The 27,017-nt window shown below is 35.9% G+C and overlaps 2 protein-coding genes across 2 annotated transcripts in view; one reads left to right on the forward strand and one right to left on the reverse strand.

Annotated features, from left to right (window-relative positions):
- Positions 1–379: 379 nt before the first annotated feature.
- The window catches only part of LOC133618466 (serine/threonine-protein kinase NIM1-like), an 88,242-nt gene continuing 61,604 nt past the window's right edge, over positions 380–27,017 (reverse strand). The window contains exon 7 of the mRNA XM_061978848.2: positions 380–427. Coding sequence (XP_061834832.1) covers positions 410–427 — 18 coding nt within the window. The 3' untranslated portion in view covers positions 380–409. The remainder of the gene's footprint in view (positions 428–27,017) is intronic.
- Positions 9,301–25,416, forward strand: ccl25a (chemokine (C-C motif) ligand 25a). The gene is made up of 5 exons (XM_061979852.2): positions 9,301–9,345; positions 14,512–14,600; positions 18,366–18,483; positions 25,002–25,119; positions 25,197–25,416. Exons 2-5 carry the CDS (start codon positions 14,537–14,539, stop codon positions 25,221–25,223), a joined length of 327 nt encoding a protein of 108 aa, XP_061835836.1. The 5' UTR covers positions 9,301–9,345; positions 14,512–14,536; the 3' UTR covers positions 25,224–25,416.

The raw sequence follows: 27,017 nt of genomic DNA on the forward strand, positions 1-27,017 counted from the left end.
TTTTTAAATTTTTTTTTAGTCAATATTGTACAATATTATGTGCGTCAAACTGTAATCTTGCACTCTCATGTACAGTCGCGATCAAAAGTTTACATACACTTGTAAAGAACAAAATGAGCTTTTTGGCCACAATACCCAGCAATATGTTTGGAGGAGAAAAGGCAGGAACACCAGGCCTACCGTCAAACATGGTGGTGGTAGTATTATGCTCTGGGCCTGTTTTGCTGCCAATGGAACTGGTGCTTTAAATGGGACTGTGAACGTCTCCTGCATGGTGGGTTCTCCTGGGACCGACAGACTCTTCGTGAGCCCCAAGTACAGGGTTGAGCAAGTCTTTATTTTTATTTTTTATAATGTTCAGTGCTGTCTCGCCAGCGGCCTCCTTTATCGCTCTTATCAGCGCTCTCCCTCATGGCCTCGGACGCTGCTGATAAAGGAGACAGGTGATTAGATAAGCAGCCCCAGCTGGGCAATCTACTCACCTGCCAGCTGGGTCATGCCATACACACTCCCTTCCCGACCACGCCCCCCTCCACAAGGAGGATTGCCTCCAAATTCTTCAGGACGAGCTAAAATCATCAGCCCAGAGGTTGGGTCCATCATCAATATTTTCATCTCAACAGTATAGAAAAGTGGATTTCCTGCTCACATGATAGTTTGAAGACATGTTTTTACTTCCCACACTGCAAAAAGTGAAATCTAAGTAAGATGAAATATGTCAAATAAGGGTGATATTTGCTTATTATCTGTCTGATAAGATCATTCTTCTCACTAAGCAGATTTTATGTTAGAGTCTTTTACTTGTTTTACGGCAGTGGTTCTTAACCTGGGTTCGATTGGTACCCTAGGGGTTCGGTGAGTCGGGCTCGGGGGTTCGGCGGAGGTCAAGACACACCCGACTCATCGTGTAAATACAAACTTCTCCCTATCGGCGTATTACGGATACGGCAACAGCTGACTGATTTGCAGGTGTGTAATTTGTTGTGAGTTTATGCACTGTGTTGGTTTTGTTGTTTGAACAAGGTGATGTTCATGCACGCTTCATTTTGTGCACCAGTAATAAAACATGGTAACACTTTAGTATGGGGAACATATTCACCATTAATTAGTTGCTTATTAACATGCAAATTAGTAACATATTGGCTCTTAACTAGTCATTATTAAGTACTTTTAATGCCTTATTCGGCATGGCCTTATTATAACCCTAACCCTCTAACCCTGACCCTAACCCTCTAACCCTAACCCTAACCCTCTAATCCTAACCCTAACCCTCTAACCCTGACCCTAACCCTCTAACCCTGACTCTAACCCTCTAACCCTAACCCTAACCCTCTAATCCTAACCCTAACCCTCTAACCCTGACCCTAACCCTCTAACCCTAACCCTAACCCTCTAATCCTAACCCTAACCCTCTAACCCTGACCCTAACCCTCTAACCCTGACCCTAACCCTCTAACCCTAACCCTAACCCTCTAATCCTAACCCTAACCCTCTAACCCTGACCCTAACCCACTAACCCTGACCCTAACCCTCTAACCCTAACCCTAACCCTCTAATCCTAACCCTAACCCTCTAACCCTGACCCTAACCCTCTAACCCTAACCCTAACCCTAACCCTAACCCTCTAACCCTGACCCTAACCCTGTAACCTTAACCCTAACCCTCTAACCCTGACCCTAACCCTCTAACCCTAACCCTAACCCTCTAACCCTGACCCTAACCCTCTAACCCTCTAACCCTAACCCTAACCCTTTAACCCTGACCCTAACCCTCTAACCCTGACCCTAACCCTCTAATCCTAACCCTCTAATCCTAACCCTAACCCTCTAACCCTGACCCTAACCCTCTAACCCTAACCCTAACCCTCTAATCCTAACCCTAACCCTCTAACCCTGACCCTAACCCTCTAACCCTGACCCTAACCCTCTAACCCTAACCCTAACCCTCTAATCCTAACCCTAACCCTCTAACCCTGACCCTAACCCTCTAATCCTAACCCTAACCCTCTAACCCTGGCCCTAACCCTCTAACCCTGACTCTAACCCTCTAACCCTGACCTTAACCCTCTAACCCTGACCCTAACCCTGGCCCTAACCCTCTAACCCGAACCCTCTAACCCTCTAATCCTAACCCTAACCCTCTAACCCTGACCCTAACCCTCTAATCCTAACCCTAACCCTCTAACCATGACCCTAACCCTCTAACCCTAACCCTAACCCTCTAACCCTGACCCTAACCCTCTAACCTTAACCCTAACCCTCTAACCCTGACCCTAACCCTCTAGCCCTAACCCTAACCCTCTAATCCTAACCCTAACCCTCTAACCCTGACCCTAACCCACTAACCCTAACCCTAACCCTCTAACCCTGACCCTAACCCTAACCCTCTAACCATGACCCTAACCCTCTAACCTTAACCCTAACCCTCTAACCCTGACCCTAACCCTCTAACCCTAACCCTAACCCTCTAATCCTAACCCTAACCCTCTAACCCTAACCCTGACCCTAACCCTCTAACCCTAACCCTAACCCTCTAACCCTGACCCTAACCCTCTAACCCTAACCCTAACCCTCTAACCCTAACCCTAACCCTCTAACCCTGACCCTAACCCTCTAACCCTAACCTTCTAATCCTAACCCTAACCCTCTAACCCTGACCCTAACCCTCTAATCCTAACCCTAACCCTCTAACCCTGACCCTAGCCCTCTAACCCTAACCCTAACCCTCTAACCCTGACCCTAACCCTCTAACCCTAACCCTCTAATCCTAACCCTAACCCTCTAACCCTGACCCTAACCCTCTAACCCTAACCCTAACCCTAACCCTAACCCTCTAATCCTAACCCTAACCCTCTATCTTTGACCCTAACCCTCTAACCCTGACCCTAACCGTCTAACCCTAACCCTAACCCTCTAATCCTAACCCTAACCCTCTAACCCTGACCCTAACCCTCTAACCCTAACCCACTAATCCTAACCCTAACCCTCTAACCCTGACCCTAACCCTCTAACCCTGACCCTAACCCTCTAACCCTAACCCTAACCCTAACCCTCTAATCCTAACCCTAACCCTCTAACCCTGACCCTCTAACCCTGACCCTAACCCTCTAACCCTAACCCTAACCCTCTAACCCTGACCCTAACCCTCTAACTTTAACCCTAACCCTCTAACCCTGACCCTAACCCTCTAATCCTAACCCTAACCCTCTAACCCTGACCCTAACCCTCTAACTCTAACCCTAACCCTCTAACCCTGACCCTAACCCTCTAACCCTAACCCTAACCCTCTAATCCTAACCCTAACCCTCTAACCCTGACCCTAACCCTAGTCCAGGGGTCGGCAACCTTAACCAGTCAAAGAGCCATTTTGACCCGTTTCACAAATTCAAGAAAACAATGGGAGCCACAAAACTCTTTTGAAATTTAAAATGAAATAACACTGAATACAAAGATATTTTTTTTTGCTATGTGCTATGTATAAACCAGATATATAAAAATGTTATGTTAGCGCGGCCCGCGAGTTTTATATGAAAGCCGCTTCACAGCGTCATACTTGCCGACCCTCCCGATTCTTCCGGGAGACTCCCGAAATTCAGGGCAACTATTCTATTGGATGTCTGCTGATTTTCGCCCAATCAACAATAAGAAGGGCGTGCCGTGATGGAACTGTCTTTAGCGCCCTCTACAGCCTGTACTAACAGTGTGCCAGCCTAGTTACATGTTGTGTGCGGCTTCTGCGGACACACTTGAGTGACTGCAAGGCATACTTACTCAACAGCCATACAGTTCACACTGAGGGTGGCGATATAAACAACTTTAACACTCTCACTAATATGCGCCACACCCACTTGGGTTGGGGGGGGGGGGGGGGGGGGGGGGGTTGTGGTAGCGGGGGTGTATAATGTAGCCCGGAAGAGTTAGGGCATACTTGCCAACCCTCCCGAATTTTCCGGGAGACTCCCGAAATTCAGCGCCTCTCCCGAAAAACTCCCGGGACAAATATTCTCCCGAAAATCTCCCGATTTTCAGCCGGAGCTGGAGGCCACGCCCCCTCCAGCTCCATGCGGACCTGAGTGAGGACAGCCTTTTTTCATGACTGGAAGACAACAGGGTGACAAGAACTAAATCATCCAGACTAGGGATAAATTGTATTATTATGTTTATGTTACCTAAAAATAAATATATTTATTAATTAAAAAAAAAAAAACGAAATACATTTTTACTATATTTTGCTAAAACATCAAAATTAATTGTATTTGTATTTGTATTTTTTCTGACTCCTTATTACATCCAGCCATAGAATTATACATTAAAATAAACATATTTGAAAAAATTAATTTTAAATTATCATAATAATTCATTTAAAATGACCATATTTAATTATTAAAATAATTGCTTGTTTATCAACAACTTTAGCATTTTATTCATTACATTTTGAAGCTCTCAGAAGCCAAGTTATGTTATATTCCTTAAGATTTATTTATGCAAGTTTGAAGTATCAATTATCTAAACACAGTTTTGTTTGCATTTTTTTAGGATGTAGATATATATATATATATATATATATATATATATATATATATATATATATATATATGAAATACTTGACTTGGTGAATTCTAGCTGTAAATATACTCCTCCCCTCTTAACCACGCCCTTAACCACGCCCTGCCCCACCCCCCACCTCCCGAAATCGGAGGTCTCAAGGTTGGCAAGTATGAGTTAGGGATGCATGGGATTCTGGGTATTTGTTCTGTTGTGTTTATGTTGTCTCACGGTGCGGATGTTCTCCCGAAATGTGTTTATCATTCTTTTTTGGTGTGGGTTCACAGTGTGGCGCATAATAGTAAAAGTGTTAAAGTTGTTTTATACGGCCACCCTCAGTGTGACCTGTATGGCTATTGACTAAGTATGCCTTGCAGTCACGTAAGTGTGTAGGGCAGAGTCCATATACAACGTGTGACTGGACCTGCACGCAGATAGTGTAAAATCGGACGCTAAAGGCACTGCTATCACGGCACGCCCTCAATACTGTTGCCAAGGGAGATTTTCGGGAGAGGCATTGAAATTCGGAAGTCTCCCGGTAAAATCGGGAGGGTCAGCAAGTATGCAGCTGAGCCGCATCAGAGTGATCGAAGAGCCACGGGTTGTTGACCCCTGCTCTAACCCTAACCCTAACAAATAACTCTAAATTAAGTATTTGTTACTTAGAATATGTTCCCCATACTAAAGTGTTACCAAAAACATATAACTTTGTTTTGAATTTGAAAAAAACATTTTATTTTTCACTAAAGAAGGGTTCGGTGAATGCGCATATGAAACTGGTGGGGTTTGGTAACTCCGACAAGGTTAAGAACCACTGCTCTAAGGGTTTTGTTTAGGGATGTCCGATAATGGTTTTTTGCCAATATCCGATATTCCGATATTGTCCAACTCTTTAATTACCGATACCGATATCAACCAATACCGATATCATCCGATATATGCAGTCGTGGAATTGACACATTATTATGCCTAATTTGGACAACCAGGTATGGTGAAGATAAGGTCATTTTAAAAATAAATGAATAAATAGAATAAGATAAAAAAATTAAAAACATTTTTTTGAATGAAAAAGAAAGTAAAACAATATAAAAACAGTTACATAGAAACTAGTAATTAATGAAAATGAGTAAAATTAACTGTTGAAGGTTAGTACTATTAGTGGACCAGCAGCACGCACAATCATGTGTGCTTACGGACTGTATCCCTTGCAGTGTCATGTCTGTGTAATCATGTTTTGTCTTAGTCATGTTTTGTTTAGTTATTGGACTCTTTAGTTTCTGGCTTTTCACTCCCTTGTCTTGTTTCCATGATTACCCATTAGTTTCACCTGTTCCACATTTGGACTCATTGTGCACTCTTGTTTATCACCATAGCAACCCATTAGTTTTCACCTGTCACGTCACGCACCTGTTTCACGTTTTGAGTCACGCACCTGTTTTCGTTAATCATGTCTGCAGTATTTAAGTTCAGTGTTTTCAGTTTGTCTTTCTGGTGACATCCCCACATTTATGCTTGACAAACTGAAAACACTGAACTTAAATACTACAGACATGATTAACGACAACAGGTGCGTGACTCAAAACGTGAAACAGGTGCGTGACGTGACAGGTGAAAACTAATGGGTTGCTATGGTGATAAACAAGAGTGCACAATGAGTCCAAACGTGGAACAGGTGAAACTAATGGGTAATCATGGAAACAAGACAAGGGAGTGAAAAGCCAGAAACTAAAGAGTCCAATAACTAAACAAAACATGACTAAGACAAAACATGATTACACAGACATGACATGCAGACTGTATTGATGTATATTGATATATAATGTAGGAACCACAATATTAATAACAGAAAGAAACAACCCTTTTGTGTGAATGAGTGTGAATGGGGGAGGAAGGTTTTTTTGGGTTGGTGCACTAATTGTAAGTGTATCTTGTGTTTTTTATGTTGATTTAATAAAAAAATAAATAAAGAAAAAAAACAACAACAAAAACGATACCGATAATAAAAAAAAAGATACTGATAATTTCTGATATTACATTTTAACGCATTTATCGGCTGATAATATCGGCCTATCGGACATCTCTAGTTTTGGTCCTATATGATTTCAATAAGATATTACAGCTTGTTGCTGAGATTTGATGACCTATATTGAGTAAAACATGCTTGAAACTAGAATATCAAGTGTTGCAAAGCTGTGTCATCAACACTCACAAGTATAAAACTACTTTTTTAAAGTCATCATTTCTTATTTCAAGCATGAACAAAAAAAATCATGACTTTGACACAATTGTGTCTCATAATTAAAACAGATGACAGCCAAATGGACTTTGCTGTTTTATTTTCAATGAAACAATAGAAAACAGGTACTCATATAGTAGTACAGTTGGCACAGTACAGTAAACTGACAGTTAATATTTAAACATTTAACATTTCTAACTATTTTGAACAGAAATAGTTCATGCACATTCAGGTAAATTCTTCAAAATTACAATTTTGGCCGGGGGCCGGGCTGTATATATGCGCACTAATTGACTGAAAGAGCACGCACTTGGCGCGATGATGTCATGTTATCCATGGAAAAATGCATTTTTAGACAATATGATTTGCCTGAGCGGCTAGGAGACCCCGAGAGTAACAAGCGCTTGCCTTGTTGTCTTTCCATTAAAGGGGAACATTATCACCAGACCTATGTAAGCGTCAATATATACCTTGATGTTGCAGAAAAAAGACCATATATTTTTTTAACCGATTTCCGAACTCTAAATGGGTGAATTTTGGTGAATGAAACGCCTTTCTATTATTCGCTCTCGGAGCGATGACGTCACAACGTGGCGTCACATCGGGAAGCAATCCGCCATTTTCTCAAACACCGAGTCAAATCAGCTCTGTTATTTTCCGTTTTTTCGACTGTTTTCCGTACCTTGGAGACATCATGCCTCGTCGGTGTGTTGTCGGAGGGTGTAACAACACGAACAGGGACGGATTCAAGTTGCACCAGTGGCCCAAAGATGCCAAAGTGGCAAGAAATTGGACGTTTGTTCCGCACACTTTACCGACGAAAGCTATGCTACGACAGAGATGGCAAGAATGTGTGGATATCCTGCGACACTCAAAGCAGATGCATTTCCAACGATAAAGTCAAAGAAATCTGCCGCTAGACCCCCCATTGAATCTGCCGGAGTGTGTGAGCAATTCAGGGACAAAGGACCTCGCTAGCACGGCAAGCAATGGCGGCAGTTTGTTCCCGCAGACGAGCGAGCTAAACCCCCTGGATGTCTTGGCTCACACCGTCAAGAGAAGAATATCGACCCTAGCTTCCCTGGCCTGCTGACATCAACTCCAAAACTGGACAGATCAGCTTTCAGGAAAAGAGCGCGGATGAGGGTATGTCTACAGAATATATTAATTGATGAAAATTGGGCTGTCTGCACTCTCAAAGTGCATGTTGTTGCCAAATGTATTTCATATGCTGTAAACCTAGTTCATAGTTGTTAGTTTCCTTTAATGCCAAACAAACACATACCAATCGTTGGTTAGAAAGCGATCGCCGAATTCGTCCTCGCTTTCTCCCGTGTCGCTGGCTGTCGTGTCGTTTTCGTCGGTTTCGCTTGCATACGGTTCAAACCGATATGGCTCAATAGCTTCAGTTTCTTCTTCAATTTCGTTTTCGCTACCTGCCTCCACACTATAACCATCCGTTTCAATACATGCGTAATCTGTTGAATCGCTTAAGCCGCTGAAATCCGAGTCTGAATCCGAGCTAATGTCGCTATAGCTTGCTGTTCTATCCGCCATGTTTGTTTGTGTTGGCTTCACTATGTGACGTCACAGGAAAATGGACGGGTGTATATAACGATGGTTAAAATCAGGCACTTTGAAGCTTTTTTTAGGGATATTGCGTGATGGGTAAAATTTTGAAAAAAACTTCGAAAAATAAAATAAGCCACTGGGAACTGATTTTTAATGGTTTTAACCCTTCTGAAATTGTGACAATGTTCCCCTTTAAGAACAATAAATTAGTTTTTAGTATAAGTTTGCTGGTTTCATGAAATGCAATGCCGAGCGCATATCATTATGTCAAGATAATGGCACTAGCATTTACTTCATTTAAGAATATTTTTCAACATATTGAGCAAAAAGGTCTCTTTTTTTTTCTACCAAGAAAAGTGCACTTGTTATTAGTGAGAATATACTTATTTTAAGGTATTTTTGGGTTCATTGAGGTTAGCTAATTTTACTCATTTTGGAAAGTCTTGACAAGCCAAATTTTCTTGTTCTATTGGCAGATAATTTTGCTTAGTTCAAATAAAATACTCCTCATTTTTTTTTTTTTTTCTTGTTTTTGAACACTGACTTTTTGCAGTGCATTTACTGGTCTGGTTTAGCATGAATTGATTAACGTGGACCCCGACTTAAACAAGTTGAAAAACTTATTGGGGTGTTACCATTTAGTGGTCAATTGTAGGGAATATGTACTGTACTGTGCAATCTACTAATAAAAGTCTCAATCAATCAATCAAAAGTCTATAGAAACAACCTGCCTGTGGCAACAGACCCGACACATGACACACACACACATCACTTCAACACACAAATAGAGGACCTAACATGCCAGCGTAAGTCTGCCGGGAAAAAGAAAGAGAAACGAGTCGGGGGTGCAAAGGTGAGTTTATGGAAATATGATACCTGGAAAGACGCACCCCTTTTCTTTTCTTTTTTTCTCTCTCTCTCTCTTTCTTGAGCTCTATAAGAATGTCTCACCTGCGCAGGTAGGACAAACTTGACGACCTGCAAGCGACACAGGTGAGCACCATGCAGACACATTACTTACTACCTGAGCCATGTTAGGATCGTACAGTATTTGATCATTTCAATGACGCATAGCATTTTTGCGTGCATATTTGTTTCATTTTTGTGTCAAATAGCTTATGTATTTATTTGCTGTTTGAGATAATAATAGATTAATAATGGATTAGATTTATACAGTGTTTTTTTTCTACCATGAATTGGTTAACGTGGACTTAAACAAGTTGAAAAACTTAATCGGGTGTTACCATTTAGTGGTCAACTGTACGGAATATGTACTGTACTGCAAAAAGTCAGTGTTCAAAAACAAGAAAAAATCTATCATTTGCATGCAAACAAAATTTTATTTTATAGTTTATTTCCAATTGCAAAGTCTTCTTAATAGAGAAAAATCCCCATTATTTGTTTTTATGATCATACACTGCAAAAAGTCAGTGTTCAAAAACAAGAAATAAAAATACAAAAATGAGGGGTATTTTATTTGAACTAAGCAAAATTATCTGCCAATAGAACAAGAACATTTGGCTTGTCAAGACTTTCCAAAACAAGTAAAATTAGCAAACCTCAATGAAGCCAAAAATACCTTAAAATAAGTATATTCTCACTAATAACAAGTGCACTTTTCTTGGTAGAAAAAAAAGAGACCTTTTTGCTCAATATGTTGAAAAATATTCTTAAATGAAGTAAATGCTAGTGCCATTATCTTGACATAATGATATGCGCTCGGCATCATGATTTTTTTTTTTTTCATGCTTGAAATAAGAAATGATTACTTTAAAAAAAGTAGTTTTATACTTGTGAGTGTTGACGACACAGCTTTGCAACAGTTGATATTCTAGTTTCAAGCATGTTTTACTCAATATAGGTCATCAAATCTCAGCAACAAGCTGTAATATCTTACTGAGATCATTTAGGAGCAAAACACTTAAAACAAGTAAAACGCTCTAACATAAAATCTGCTTAGTGAGAAGAATTATCTTATCAGACAGAAAATAAGCAAATATCACCCTTATTTGAGATATTTTAACGTACTTAGATTTCAGTTTCTGCAGTGAAAAGTATTCATCAAAAAAGTGTTTATATATTTACTTGCATGACAAAATATGTTACTGTCCTATTTCTGTATGGAGCGTTTAAGGGGCTACTTTTCCAGAATATTCTTATTTTATATATTTCGGACAACCAGTGTCCTCTACAGTAGACATGTATTTTGTGTATTTTTTTTTAGCGAAAAAGCTAGTCAAAGATCATCTATATGAGAGTTTTTAAGAATCTGCGGCAAAGATGTGAGTCTCTGACATGTTTTTTTTATTTTTGTAACCGAACCCGCCAGTTGAATAGCCCACGTAATGAAATAGAATGGACCTAAAATGGAACCTTGAGGAACACCACTAGTATAACTAAATAAGTTGAACAAAGGACTACACTGCAAAAAGTCAGTGTTCAAAAACAAGGGAAAAAAAATACAAAAATGAGGGGTATTTTATTTGAACTGAGCAAAATTATCTGCCAATAGAACAAGAAAATTTGGCTTGTCAAGACTTTCCAAAACAAGTAAAATTAGCTAACCTCAATGAAGCCAAAAATAGCTTAAAATAAGTATATTCTCACTAATAACAAGTGCACTTTTCTTGGTAGAAAAAAAAGAGACCTTTTTGCTCAATATGTTGAAAAATATTCTTAAATGAAGTAAATGCTAGTGCCATTATCTTGACATAATGATATGCGCTCGGCATCATGATTTTTTTTTTTTGTTCATGCTTGAAATAAGAAATGATGACTTTAAAAAAGTAGTTTTATACTTGTGAGTGTTGATGACACAACTTTGCAACAGTTGATATTCTAGTTTCAAGCATGTTTTACTCAATATAGGTGTCATGACTTGGTCCTGGGTGTTTGCTTTTCCGGAATGCAACGGAAAGTTGGCTCGGGCGAGACGGGAATGTAAATACATGATTTATTTAATATATCAAAATAAAGTACAAACAAAAAGCGCGCACAGTGGCGGAGAACAAACTATGAAACCAAAAGACTATAGCATTAATAAACAAAACTTACTTGGCATGGACTAAAAGGAGCAGCGTGAACGATGGACATGAAATCAAGTGTCAGAAATGTGCCGAGCATAATTGTGGGATGTCACCAGAAAGACAAACTGAAAACAATGAACTTAAATACTACAGACATGATTAACGAAAACAGGTGCGTGACTCAAAACGTGAAACAGGTGCGTGACGTGACAGGTGAAAACTAATGGGTTGCTATGGTGACAAACAAGAGTGCACAATGAGTCCAAACGTGGAACAGGTGAAACTAATGGGTAATCATGGAAACAAGACAAGGGAGTGAAAAGCCAGAAACTAAAGAGTCCAATAACTAAACTAAACATGACTAAAACAAAACATGATTACACAGACATGACAATAGGTCATCAAATCTCAGCAACAAGCTGTAATATCTTACTGACATCATTTAGGACCAAAACCCAAGTATAAAAATCTAACATAGAATCTGCTTAGTGAGAAGAATTATCTTATCAGACAGAAAATAAGCAAATATCACCCTTATTTGACATATTTCATCTTACTTAGATTTCAGTTTTTGCAGTGTGTACTGTGCAATCTACTAATAAAAGTGTCAATCAATCAATCAACCAATCAATTCTAGACCCTCAAAGCACTTCACAGAGATTCTAAGAACCCATCATTCATTCAAACTATAGCACTTTTCCCCCCCAAAGGGATCAATGTAGTGATCTCTAATTGATTTGTGTTGCTTGGATAATATCAGCTTACTTACTGTATTACTTTCGGTTTATAAACACTGTAAAATAAAACTATGTTGATTTTACAGTAAAAAAAAAAAAAAAAATGACAGTTCAGTTGCCAAAAGTTTACCATATTTGTGTGTTTTGCACAGAAAATTGTTGCACTATTATTGTTATTTTTACACTAAGCTGCCATTTTTTTTTTTTACTGTTAAAATCAATTATATCAATCATATTTTTTGGACAGTTAAGGATTTTTGTTGTATTTTACAATTAACTACACTGCAAAAAGTCAGTGTTCAAAAACAAGAAAAAAAAAAATACAAAAATGAGGGATATTTTATTTGAACTAAGCAAAATTATCTGCCAATAGAACAAGAAATTTGGCTTGTCAAGACTTTCCAAAACAAGTCAAATTAGCTAACCTCAATGAACCCAAAAATACCTTAAAATAAGTATATTCTCACTAATATCAACTGTACTACTATATGAGTACGTATTTTCTCTTGTTTAATTGAAAATAAAACAGCAAAGTCCATTTGGCTGTCATCTGTTTTAATTATGAGACACAATTGTGTCAAAGTCATGATTTTTTTGTTCATGCTTGAAATAAGAAATGATGACTTTAAAAAAGTAGTTTTATACTTGTGAGTGTTGATGACACAGCTTTGCAACAGTTGATATTCTAGTTTCAAGCATGTTTTACTCAATATAGGTCATCAAATCTCAGCAACAAGCTGTAATATCTTACTGAGATCATTTAGGACCAAAACCCTTAAAACAAGTAAAACACTCTAACATAAAATCTGCTTAGTGAGAAGAATTATCTTATCAGACAGAAAATAAGCAAATATCACCCTTATTTGAGATATTTCATCTTACTTAGATTTCACTTTTTGCAGTGTATAGTCTTAGCATTTTATTTCACTTTATTAAGCTATTTATTAAGTATATTATACACCAGTTGTACGGTTTAACAAATATGTATTTAGCCTATTTATGAAGTGATAATAAACCCTTATTGTAAAGTGATACCTGTTTATATATTTAATATGTTAAGGTATACTGTATATGATTGTAAAAACAAATAATGGGGACTTTTCTCTATTAAGAAGACATTGCAATTGTAAAAAAAAACTAAAACTAAAACATTGTTTGCATGCAAATGATTGAATCTTTTTTTTTTTACATGAACCGTGTTGAATTAAAGTTTTATTTGTGTTTAAAGTCACATGACAGACAAAAAAAAAAAGCTTTCGAGGGTTGCATTTGGCAAATAACTCGCAGGTTGACCACCTAACATTATCAACATTAAAAATAATAATAGTAAGATAAAGCATAAAACCAAGAGAATGACATGCAATTATATGACATATGTTGTATTTGTTCAATTGAGCTGCGTGGATGAAATATTCTGTCATATAGAAATAATAACAACAAAAAAAGCCAAGCATCCATATTTGTCTCCAAGGCGGAGTAACCGTGTAATACTCTTCCATATCAGTAGGTGGCAGCCGGTAGCTAATTGCTTTGTAGATGTCGGAAACAGCGGGAGGCAGCGTGCAGGTAAAAAGGTGTCTAATGCTTAAACCAAAAATAAACAAAAGGTGAGTGCCCCTAAGAAAAGGCATTGATGTTTAAGAACAAAACTACAACTGAACTGGCTACAAAGTAAACAAAAACAGAATGCTGGACGACAGCAAAGACTTACTGCGGAGCAAAGACGAAGTACATCCGAACATGACATGACAATCAACAATGTCCCCACATAGAAGGATAAAAACAACTGAAATATTCTTCATTGCTAAAACAAAGTAGATGCAGGAAATATCGCTCAAAGGAAGACATGAAACTGCTACAGGAAAATACCAAAAAAAGATTAAAAAAAGCCATTAAAATAGGTACTAAAACACTACACACAGGAAAACAGCAAAAAAAGTCCAAATAAGTCAGGGTGTGATGTGACAGGTGATGACAGTACACCTACTTTGAGACAAGAGCTATAGTGATGCATGCTTGGTTATGCTTTAAAGTCATATCCAACGACTTTTTACTGTCAACTGAGTTTTGTTTTTTAATGATGTTTGCTGGTGGTGTGCCTCCGCATTTTTTCAACGCAAAAAAGGTTGGAAAAACACTATGCTATGGAATGAAAAGGGGTTGGATTAAATAAGCTCTGCTTCTTCCTACTCCTTTTCGGACGTGCTGTAATGAAACAACTAGAATGATGCGTTACATTGTGTCGTATATGCACGTTCCAAATAAACCGACCTGACCTGAAGTGAACTTTAAGAGTGGCTTAGAGAGTTGGATCAGGGTTCAAAGTCTAACAAGGTGAGCAAATAAAGTGTGAGATAATAAATCAATAATATAATATAATTATTTTTCCTCTGCAGAGTTGCAGCCAATCAGAGTTCAATCATGCCTTCCAACACGGCGCTCATCCTCCTGGTCCTATCTTGTCTCTGTCTGGCCATGGCACAAGGTAAAAGAACAAAATACACAGAAAATAGTTGTGTTGCTTCTTATTATGGCGCAGCAACATGTCGCAGAAGATAAAGCGAGGTGTGGTTTTTTTTTTATGGCCCCAATCAGGAGACTTTATGACTTCCCGATTGCAATTTCTACTCACGCAAAGCAGCAAGTAAAATGCTCATCACCTTTAAATCACTATCATTTTTTTTTTACTATCATTTTTATTGATATAATAGCTGGAAGTAAGATTATTAAGCACATGTTTCTATGCACTGTATTCAAAATAACATTATTTGACATTAACAATGACATAATATGGTTTATAGAATTTGTGATGCAGCTTTTGCATTGGATTGCATATACCGGTACCTAATGAAGTGTCATGTGGGGTTTAAAACAAACAAATAAATAAATATATAGTCAATATGTAAAAACATAACTATACTAATAAATGTTTATGAATAATATGCAGTTTTACCATTTCCTTTAGTTGGAAATTAATTGTTGACAACAACAAAAACTATTATGATATTGATATTTATGTAGTATTTTTTTAAATGATCTACATATATATTAAATAAAATAAATATGCAAAATAATAACATTTCATTATTCTTTTGATTTGGAAATAATAATAATAATTTCATTTTTATTTTAAATAGTTTTAATTATTTTATTATTCAATATGTATTCATTTAAATAAATATATATCAACAAAATGATCAAGTAAAATTGAATAAATATTGTGTGAAGAGTAATCTACATTCCTTTTAGATATTTTATATTGTATTATTTTCATATTTAATATTGAATTCATTTAATTAGGTATATAAATAGAATAAATATGTTCGATATGTAAAAATGTAGCTATACTAATAAATTTTTATGAATAATATGCAGTTTTACCATTTCCTTTAGTTGGAAATTAATTGTTGACAACAACAAAAACTATTATGATATTGATATTTATGTAGTATTTTTTTTAAATTATTTACATATATATTAAATTAAATAAATATGCAAAATAATAACATTTCATTATTCTTTTGATTTGGAAATAACTATAATATGTGTATTTGTATTTTAAATAGTTTTAATTATTTTATTATTCAATATGTATTCACTTAAATATATATATATATATATATATATATATATATATATATATATATATATATAAATAAATAAATGATAAATGGGTTGTACTTGTATAGCGCTTTTCTACCTTCAAGGTACTCAAAGCGCTTTGACACTACTTCCACATTTACCCATATATATATATATATATATATATATATATATATATATATATATATATATATATATATATATATATATATATATATATATATATATATATATCAACAAAATAATCAAATTAAATTGAATAAATATTGTGTGACTAGTAATCTACATTCCTTTTAAATATTGTATATTGTATTATTTTAATATTTAATATTTAATTCATTTCATTAAGTATTTAATTCAATTAAATTTTACCATTTCCTTTAGTTGGAAATTAATTGTTGACAACAACAAACACTCTGATGGTGATATTTATATTTATGTAGTATTTTTTTTAATGATCTACATATATATTAAATAAAATAAATATGCAAAATAATAACATTTCATTATTCTTTTGATTTGAAAATAATTATAATGATTTTATTTGTACTTTAAATAGTTTTAATTATTTTATTTTTCAATATGTATTCATTTAAATATATATATATATATATATATATATATATATATATATATATATATATATATATATATATATATATATATATATATATATATATCAACAAAATGATCAAGTTAAATTGAATAAATATTGTGTGACTAGTAATCTACATTCCTTTTAAATATTGTATATTGTATTATTTTAATATTTAATATTTAATTCATTTCATTAAGTATATAAATAGAATAAATATGTTCGATATGTAAAAATGTAGCTATACTAATACATTTTTATGAATAATATGCAGTTTTACCATTTCCTTTAGTTGGAAATTAATTGTTGACGACAAAAAAACTATTATGGTGATGTTCATATCTATGTAGTAATTTTGTTTATGATCTACATATCTATTAAATAAAATAAATATGCAAAATAAAAACGTTTCATTATTCTTTTGATTTGGAAATAATAATAATCATTTCATTTTTATTTTAAATAGTTTTAATTATTTTATTATTCAATATGTATTCATTTAAATATATATATCAACAAAATGATCAAGTTAAATTGAATAAATATCGTGTGAATAGTAATCTACTTTCCTTTTAAATATTTAATATTGAATTAATTTAATTAAGTACCGTATTTTCCGCACTATAAGGCGCACCTAAAAACCTCCAATTTTCTCAAAAACTGACAGTGCGCCTTATAATCCGGTGCGCCGTATATATTGACCAATATTGGGCCACAACAGGTCTCACAACTACGGGATGCATAACGTAACCCCAGCCTCTACTGTAGCGTCTATTCTATGCGCCTTATAATGCGGTGCGCCTTATATATGAACACAGTTTTAAAATAGGCCATTCATTGAAGGTGCGCCTTATAATCCGGTGCGCCTTATAGTGCGGAAAATACGGTATATAAATAGAATAAATATGTTCGATATGTAAAAACGTAACTATACTAATACATTTTGATGAATAATATGCAGTTTAACCATTTCCTTTAGTTGGAAATTAAATGTTGACAAAAAGAAAAACTATTTTGCTGATATTAATATTTATGTAGTAATGTATTTTATGATCTACATATATATTAAATTAAATAAATATGCAAAATAATAGTGTTTCATTATTCTTTTTATTTGGAAATAATAATGTTGATTTCATTTTTATTTTAAATAGTTTTAATTATTTTATTATTCAATATGTATTCATTTAAATATATATATCAACAAGTTAAATTGAATAAATATTGTGTGACTAGTAATCTACATTCCTTTCAAATATTTTATATTGTATTATGAGTATATGAATAGAATAAATATTGCATGATATTTATTCAATTTTGAAAAATATCTTATATTCTATTGTTTTAATATTTATTTTATAATAATTGAATTAAATATGTCAAATAAATGATCATGTTTCGTTCACTTAAATACAAAATAATTTGGTTGCGAGAAATAATAATAATAATGGTGTACCCCGCCTTCCGCCCGAATGCAGCTGAGATAGGCTCCAGCACCCCCGCGACCCCAAAAGGGACAAGCTGTAGAAAATGGATGGATGGATGAATTATTAATTTCATATTTATTTTAAATAGTTGTAATCATTTTATTATTCAATATGTATTCATTTAAATAAATATATCAACAAAATGATTAAGTTAAATTGAATAAATATTGTGTGAATAGTAATCTACATTCCTTTTAAATATTTTATATTGTATTATTTTAATATTTAATATTAAAATCATTTTATTAAGTATATAAATAGAATAAATATTGCATAATATTTATTCAATTTTGGAAAAATATTTTATACTCTATTGTTTTAACATTTATTTTATATTAATTAAATATGTCAAAGAAATTATCATGTTTCGTTCACTTAAATACAAAATAATTTGCTTGCGAGAAATAATAATAATAATATTTATTCTTGCTTTGATCACATAAATCACCTAAAAGGAGGAACATGTGTGGCATGTACACGATGATATAAGAATCTTGATATTAATTGATTTGTTATTGTTTTCTCTTATTTAGAGGCCAAGTAAAGTGTCTTTTATGTTCTTCAGTGTCCTTCGACGACTGCTGCCTGTCGTACGTCCACAAGCTGGACAAGAAGGTTCAAGACCGAGCCGTCAAGTACAGAATTCAGCAGACGGACGGAGGCTGCAACATCCGAGCTGTCATGTGAGAGCAACACTTTGCAAAATGCCAACGCAAAACCGATTCAAAAGTCAGTGGAGCAAAGAGGGGAAAAACAAAAAAACACCGGAACGATACGACGATAACCATAGAACAGGAAACAGAACTTACACCACCTGGCTGTAACGACAATGACAACGAGCACGACCGAGTCCGCTGCACTCAGTTTTTATGGGAAGCAACCTTTTAATCTGGGTTAACTGATTTTTACGCTTGCATGACAGTTTATGCGCTACAAATCCGTCACGTAAGTGTCAGGTTCAAACACTGATGACATCTATTAATCAGACAAGAAGCAAGGAATCATGCAGAGACAGAGTTCAATTTAGCTCATGAGGAGAACGCATGGAGCTGCACACTCAGTCACAGTCTCACCCTATGCTCTATGGTTCAGCTCCCGAGTCCCTCTATTTATTCAGGAGTTCCACAGTCAACATGACTGAGGCCGCCTCTAAAAGGAGTGGTCACACATATCATGCAAAGTAGCTCCAGTACGCACAATACGTGACGGAATGTGCTGGGGACCTTGTGATTTCGCCTTGTCTCTGCTTCCCCTGCGTGCTGTCGTCTTATCTTCGTTGAGGTCCTTGAAGTCCTTGGCTGTTAGCGGGCTCAAACAAAGATAACATCTGACAAGAAGTTTCGTCCTTGCACAGATACAAAAGTCTAACTTGAGCACAATAGCTAATAACTATAGCAACGGCCTTTAAGCATACTAAAGTTGTGTTCATTTTTTTTCCGCAAGGCCTCTTGAGCAGCAATTCATCGTCAGCCCTTTCAGGTGTTTGTACCCTGGCTTCTATTTACTTCACTTCTTTTTACACTTTTTAGGCAGCAACAATCACAAAAATCCTAGTAGGACTGAAAAGTTGAGCATCGTCAGCACATTTTGGTGCTTTTTTTCCCCCTGCTTGCTATTTAGTGAAGTTATTTTCCGTGAATAGGACATGCCAAAAGGGACAAGCGGTAGAAAATGGATGGATGGAAGACATGCACCTGGGGATAGGCTGTTTAGCAACACTAAGTTGTCCCTAGTGTGTGAATGTTGTGTCTATCTGTGTTGGTGTCCAGGGTGTACCCCGCCTTCCGCCCAAGTGCAGCTGGGATAGGCTCCAGCACCACCCGCCGCCACCCTGAGAGGGACAAGCGGTAGAAAATAGATGGATGGACGAATGATCCTTTCATACATGGCCTGTACACTAGGTGGCGACAAATTACAATACCAAAAAGGGCAAAAATTAAGGATCTTGGACCTGATCTTGGAACTCTTGGGCCAAATCTGATTTTTTTTGTCCTCAAGTGACACAGGTCGGATTAGTTTTTTTTCGAAACACTCCAAAGTGTTTCAAATCTGATCTTTTAGCATCAGATTCAGGCCACATCAGTTTAAGTTAAAGTACCAATGATTGTCACACGCACACACTAGGTGTGGCAAAATTATTCTCTGCACATACATATATATATATATATATATATATATATATATATATATATATATATATATATATATATATATATATATATATATATATATATATATACATATATATATATATATGTATATATATTTATATATATATATATGTATGTATATATATATATATATATATACATATATACATACATATATATATGTATGTATATATGTATGTATATATGTATGTATATATATATATACATGCATATATGTATACATATATATGTATGTATGTATACATATATATATATATATCAATCAATCAATCAATGTTTATTTATATAGCCCTAAATCACAAGTGTCTCAAAGGGCTGTATACATATATATGTATGTATGTATACATACATATATATATATACATATATATATATATACATATATATTTATATACAGTATATATATATATATATATATATATATATATATATATATATATATATATATATATATATATATACAAAGTATATATATATATACATACATATATATATATATATATATATATACATTTATATATACACATATATATGTTAGGGCTGCAACTAACGATTAATTTGATAATCGATTACACTGTCGATTATTACTTCGATTAATCGATTAATAATCGGATAAAAGTGACAAACTACATTTCTATCCTTTCCAGTATTTTATTGAAGAAGAAAAAACAGCATACTGGCACCATACTTATTTTGATTATTGTTTCTCAGCTGTTTGTACATGTTGCAGTTTATAAATAAAGGTTTATAAAAATTAAAAAAAAAAAAAAAAAAAAAATTGCCTCTGCGCGTGCGCAGAGCATAGATAAAGTTAAAGTTAAAGTACCAATGATTGTCACACACACACTAGGTGTGGCGAGATTATTCTCTGCATTTGACCCATCACCCTTGATCACCCCCTGGGAGGTGAGGGGAGCAGTGGGCAGCAGCGGTGGCCGCGCCCGGGAATCATTTTGGTGATTTAACCCCCAATTCCAACCCTTGATGCTGAGTGCCAAGCAGGGAGGTAATGGGTCCCATTTTTTTATAGTCTTTGGTATGACTCGGCCGGGGTTTGAACTCACAACCTACCGACCTCAGGGCGGACACTCTAACCACTAGGCCACTGAGTGGTTAACAACGACGAATTGATGATGAAATTAATCGGCAACTATTTTTATAATCGATTTTAATCGATTAGCTGTTGCAGCACTAATATATATATATATATATATATATATATATATATATATATACAGCCCGGCCCCCGGCCAATTTTACTTTAACCCAATGCGGCCCCCGAGTCAAAAAGTTTGGGGACCCCTGGTGTAATATCTTTGGAAGGGTTCTAATGTCTTCATGGCTGTTAATAATAATATTAATAATAATAATAATACATTTTATTTATAAGGCCCCTTTCTGGGCACTCAAGGACACCGTACAAAATCAAAACAATAAAATCAAATTGGATAAAAACAACAACAACAACAACAACAAAGATAGAGAAGAAAAGATGATTACAATGAATAAGCAGTCAGGAATAGGTGTGTTTTGAGTCTTGATTTGAAGAGGGATATTGAGTCTAAGTTACGAAGGTCTGGTGGCAAAGAGTTCCAAAGCTCGGGCATCCATGGTGGACAGTTGAAATAAGGGGACAGTGAGATGGATGGATGAAGAGGATCTTAGGGAACGTGAGGGCGTGGCGACATGGATCAGGTCAGAGAGGTATGATGGAGAGAGGTTATGGAGAATTATTTTAAAGTGGATATGATGTTTGATGGGAGTTGCTGCAGAACAGGAGTGATGTGCTGGATTGAAGTAGAGGAGACACTGACATGACATCAGCGTGGATCTAAGGGAGATTTATTTTTTAATTCACATGTAAGTACATTTGCGTCAATTTTGGTCCTTTAACAATCACTATTTCTTCAGTATGTGTATTCATATCAGTGACGTGCGGTGAGGTTGATGGCTGGTGAGGCACTGACTTCATCACAGTCAGATTTACAAACATATGAACCCTAAAGAGTATCTTATTCACCATTTGATTGGCAGCAGTTAACAGGTTATGTTTAAAAGCTCATACCAGCATTCTTCCCTGCTTGGCACTCAGCATCAAGGCTTGGAATTGGGGGTTAAATCACCAAAAATTATTCCCGGGCGTGGCGCCGCTGCTGCCCACTGCTCCCCTCACCTCCCAGGGGGTGATCAAGGGGATGGGTCAAATGCAGAGGACACATTTCATTACACCTAGTGTGTGTGTGACAATCATTGCTACTTTAACTTAACTTTACACATACAAACAAAAGCGCACAAAAAAGCACATTTAATAAAAAAAACGTTATTATGGTCTTACCTTTACTTATAAATTAAGTCCATGCGCCGCAACTAAAGCCCTCACTTAAACTTTCCACGTGCAAGATTGAATCTATTTAAAAAAGTGCAACCGAGGGTTTATAAATGTCGCCCATACTGTATGAAACTACAAAATAACAAACACGGAGGCTCCAGTTTACACGAGGACCACTTTATTTACCTTCTTTCAAAAACCTCCGCAACGTGTCATCACTTCCGCTCTTAGCGCCTTCAAAATAAGAGCTCAAGGCATATACTGTATAACAGCGCATAACAGGAACTTAACATCACAAAGAGGAAAGCCCATGAAAATAGGTTACAAAAGTTATTTAATAAGAAGCCAAAAAGTGCAAAAACAATAATGTTCTTGTTGGAGGAGTTGTGAATTAGGTACACCTGCAGTCTGCAGGTGTACCTAATGTTGTGGCCCTGCAGTCATTCACAACTCCTCCAACACGAACATTATTGTTTTTGCACTTTTTGGCTTCTTATGAAATAACTTTTTTAAATAGATTCAATCTTGCACGTGGAAAGTTTAAGTGTGGGCTTTAGTTGATATAACAATTCTACGGCGGGGGTGCAGGAGGCGAGCCTCAGCCAGTGCGTCTTTTGCAGCCGTTTTATGATCGCTCAGCACAAGAAACACTTTACACACATACAGTTGTTGACAAAATACACTGTACATTATATACCTCAGCTAACTAAACTATGGAAATGTATAATATAGTTCATATAGCAATACGGTCTCACTGCACAGCAGGCCAGCAGTTAGCCGAGTCCGGAATCCATGTTGAGGCACTGAGTGACGTGCCTCAACTGGCTGCTGATCACCGCACCGTCTCTTCTCAGTATTTGAACGGCAAATGTGAAAATTCAGCGATTTTGAATACAAATAACCTAAAACTGGTGAAGTTAAATGGAAAATAACTTTATAGTATAATCACTGGATATATATAACAATTTAATTTTTTTTTTTCTTTTTACTTTTTTTTTCTTTCCATGATGGCAGGTGAGGCCCCGCCTCACCTGCCTCTAGTGACTGCACGTCACTGATTCATATCTTACATATAGCCTAATTGCACACTATAGACTAGTGATGAACTGGAAATTCGTCCGTCAAACAATTAGCTCACTGAAACTGGATGTTGTTGCACTTCGCAGCGTTTAGACTGGCAACAAATATGGGAAAGATCAGATGTGGTGTGTACATACTTGCCAACCCTCCCGAATTTTCTGGGAGACTCCCGAAATTCAGCGCCTCTCCCGAAAACCTCCCGGGACAAATATTCTCCCGAAAATCTCCCGATTTTCAGCCGGAGCTGGAGGCCATGCCCCCTCCAGCTCCATGCGGACCTGAGTGAGGACAGCCTTTTTTCAGGACGGGAGGACAACAGGGTGACAAGAACTAAATCATCCAGACTAGAGATAAATTGTATTATTATGTTTATCTTACCTAAAAATAAATAAATTTATTATTTAAAAAAAAACAACGAAATACATTTTTACTATATTTTGCTAAAAACATCAAAATTAATTGTATTTTTATTTTTTATGACTCCTTATTACATCCAGCCATAGAATTAAACATTAAAATAAACATATTTGAAATAATTAATTTTAAATTATCATAATAATTCATTTAAAATGACCATATTTAATTATTAAAATAATTGCTTGTTTATCAACAACATTAGCATTTTATTCATTACATTTTGAAGCTCTCAGAAGTTATGTTATATTCCTTAATATTTATTTATGCAAGTTTGAAGTATCAATGATCTAAACACAGTTTGTTTTGCATATTTTCAGGATATATATATATATATATATATATATATATATATATATATATGTATATATATATATATATGTATATATATGTATGTATGTATGTATATATATATATATATGTATATATATATATGTGTATATATATATATGTATGTATGTATATATATATATATATGTATATAAATATATGTGTATATATATATATGTATGTATGTATGTATGTATGTGTATATATATATATATATATATATATATATATATATATATATATATATATATATATATATACACACATATATATATATACATATATATATATATATACATACATACATACATATATATACATATATATGTATGTATATATATATATGTCTTAATAAGGTTATCCAAAAAATAGTGCTCGATACCGTAGTAGAGCGCAATATATGTATGTGTGGGGAAAAAAAAATAAAAAATCAAATCAATCTCCTGATGATTGAGGGAACCCCCTCATGAAACAGGCCTGTAGAGATGAAGTAGTCTTGTGATTTTTCCCACACATACATATATATATATATGTATGTATGTATGTATGTATGAAATACTTGACTTGGTGAATTCTAGCTGTCAATATACTCCTCCCCTCTTAACCACGCCCCTCCCCACCCCTGACCACGCCCCCCGGTCCCCACCTCCCGAAATCGGAGGTCTCAAGGTTGGCAAGTATGGGTGTGCAGTTTAGACGGGTCAGATCAGATGTGGTGTGCAGTTTAGACGGGTCAGATCAGATGTGGTGTGGCCTACAGTTTAGTGGAAGTTTAGACATGCATTTGTTCAGATTGTAAATGTTCCAACTTTAGGAGCATTGTGAGCTCCTATTGTCTGTGCACACACACTCTGACTGCTGCTGCCTTGTTGTGCAGCTTCACCATGAGGAAAGGCCGTGTGTACTGCACTGATCCCCGACACACGTGGGTGCAGGAACTGATGGACGCCATCGACAAGAAGTCTGCTTCCCTCCCCAGGAGGGACACCAGAAAGGTCTATTGCTGTGTTTGTACGATATGCATAAACGACTGCAATGTGACGCTAAACATGTTTTTAATTGTTCTTTACAGCGCCAGAGGAACCGCTTGCTTGGCTAAAGGCGGCCATTCTGGAGGAGGGAAGTCAGGGTCAAAGCTTGCACGTTGTAATGCGATCTTTTAGCAAATGATCTTTTCTATCTTTCAATAACATTTCGTCGTAAAGCTGCTGTGATCGGATGGTGATGGAGTGTGTGTGCGTTCTTTGGTGTAAATGTTTTTTTTTACTCTTGCCAAGCATTATTACAATAAAGGTGAACTATCAATTTGTGCTGTGTCAAACTTTCTTTTATAATAACATGTATAATAATATATATAAATATATATATATATATATATATATACACAGGTAAAAGCCAGTAAATTAGAATATTTTGAAAAACTTGATTTATTTCAGTAATTGCATTCAAAAGGTGTAACTTGTACATTACATTTATTCATTGCACACAGACTGATGCATTCAAATGTTTATTTCATTTAATTTTGATGATTTGAAGTGGCAACAAATGAAAATCCAAAATTCCGTGTGTCACAAAATTAGAATATTGTGTAAGGCTAATACAAAAAAGGGATTTTTAGAAATGTTGGCCAACTGAAAAGTATGAAAATGAAAAATATGAGCATGTACAATACTCAATACTTGGTTGGAGCTCCTTTTGCCTCAATTACTGCGTTAATGCGGCGTGGCATGGAGTCGATGAGTTTCTGGCACTGCTCAGGTGTTATGAGAGCCCAGGTTGCTCTGATAGTGGCCTTCAACTCTTCTGCGTTTTTGGGTCTGGCATTCTGCATCTTCCTTTTCACAATACCCCACAGATTTTCTATGGGGCTAAGGTCAGGGGAGTTGGCGGGCCAATTTAGAACAGAAATACCATGGTCCGTAAACCAGGCACGGGTAGATTTTGCGCTGTGTGCAGGCGACAAGTCCTGTTGGAACTTGAAATCTCCATCTCCATAGAGCAGGTCAGCAGCAGGAAGCATGAAGTGCTCTAAAACTTGCTGGTAGACGGCTGCGTTGACCCTGGATCTCAGGAAACAGAGTGGACCGACACCAGCAGATGACATGGCACCCCAAACCATCACAAAAGGAGCTCCAACCAAGTATTGAGTATTGTACATGCTCATATTTTTCATTTTCATACTTTTCAGTTGGCCAACATTTCTAAAAATCCCTTTTTTGTATTAGCTTTAAGTAATATTCTAATTTTGTGACACGGAATTTTGGATTTTCATTTGTTGCCACTTCAAATCATCAAAATTAAATTAAATAAACATTTGAATGCATCAGTCTGTGTGCAATGAATAAATATAATGTACAAGTTACACCTTTTGAATGCAATTACTGAAATAAATCAAGTTTTTCAAAATATTCTAATTTACTGGCTTTTACCTGTATATGTAAGAAATACTTGACTTTCAGTGAATTCTAGCTATATACACACCAGTGACGGTGCGGTGAGGTTGATGGCTGGTGAGGCACTGACTTCATCACAGTCAGATTTACAAACATATGAACTCTAAAGAGTATCTTATTCACCATTTGATTGGCAGCAGTTAACGGGTTATGTTTAAAAGCTCATACCAGCATTCTTCCCTGCTTGGCACTCAGCATCAAGGCTTGGAATTGGGGGTTAAATCACCAACAATTATTCCCGGGCGCGGCGCCGCTGCTGCCCACTGCTCCCCTCACCTCCCAGGGGGTGAGCAAGGGGATGGGTCAAATGCAGAGGACACATTTCACCACACCTAGTGTGTGTGTGACAATCATTGGTACTTTAACTTAACTTTAACTTTACACATACAAACTGTAGCACACAAAAAAGCACATTTAATAAAAAAACGTCATTATGGTCT

The sequence above is a fragment of the Nerophis lumbriciformis genome, linkage group LG19, assembly GCF_033978685.3.
Source record: "Nerophis lumbriciformis linkage group LG19, RoL_Nlum_v2.1, whole genome shotgun sequence".
Lineage (NCBI taxonomy): Eukaryota > Metazoa > Chordata > Actinopteri > Syngnathiformes > Syngnathidae > Nerophis > Nerophis lumbriciformis.

What these genes read in the sequence shown, in the direction of transcription:
- ccl25a (XM_061979852.2), top strand. Translation starts at nt 14,537, where the DNA reads ATGCCTTCCAACACGGCGCTCATCCTCCTGGTCCTATCTTGTCTCTGT. An exon ending in CTGTCTGGCCATGGCACAAG is followed by an intron (nt 14,601 to 18,365) that starts GTAAAAGAACAA and finishes TATGTTCTTCAG; the next exon opens with TGTCCTTCGACGACTGCTGC. An exon ending in CCAGGAGGGACACCAGAAAG is followed by an intron (nt 25,120 to 25,196) that starts GTCTATTGCTGT and finishes TGTTCTTTACAG; the next exon opens with CGCCAGAGGAACCGCTTGCT.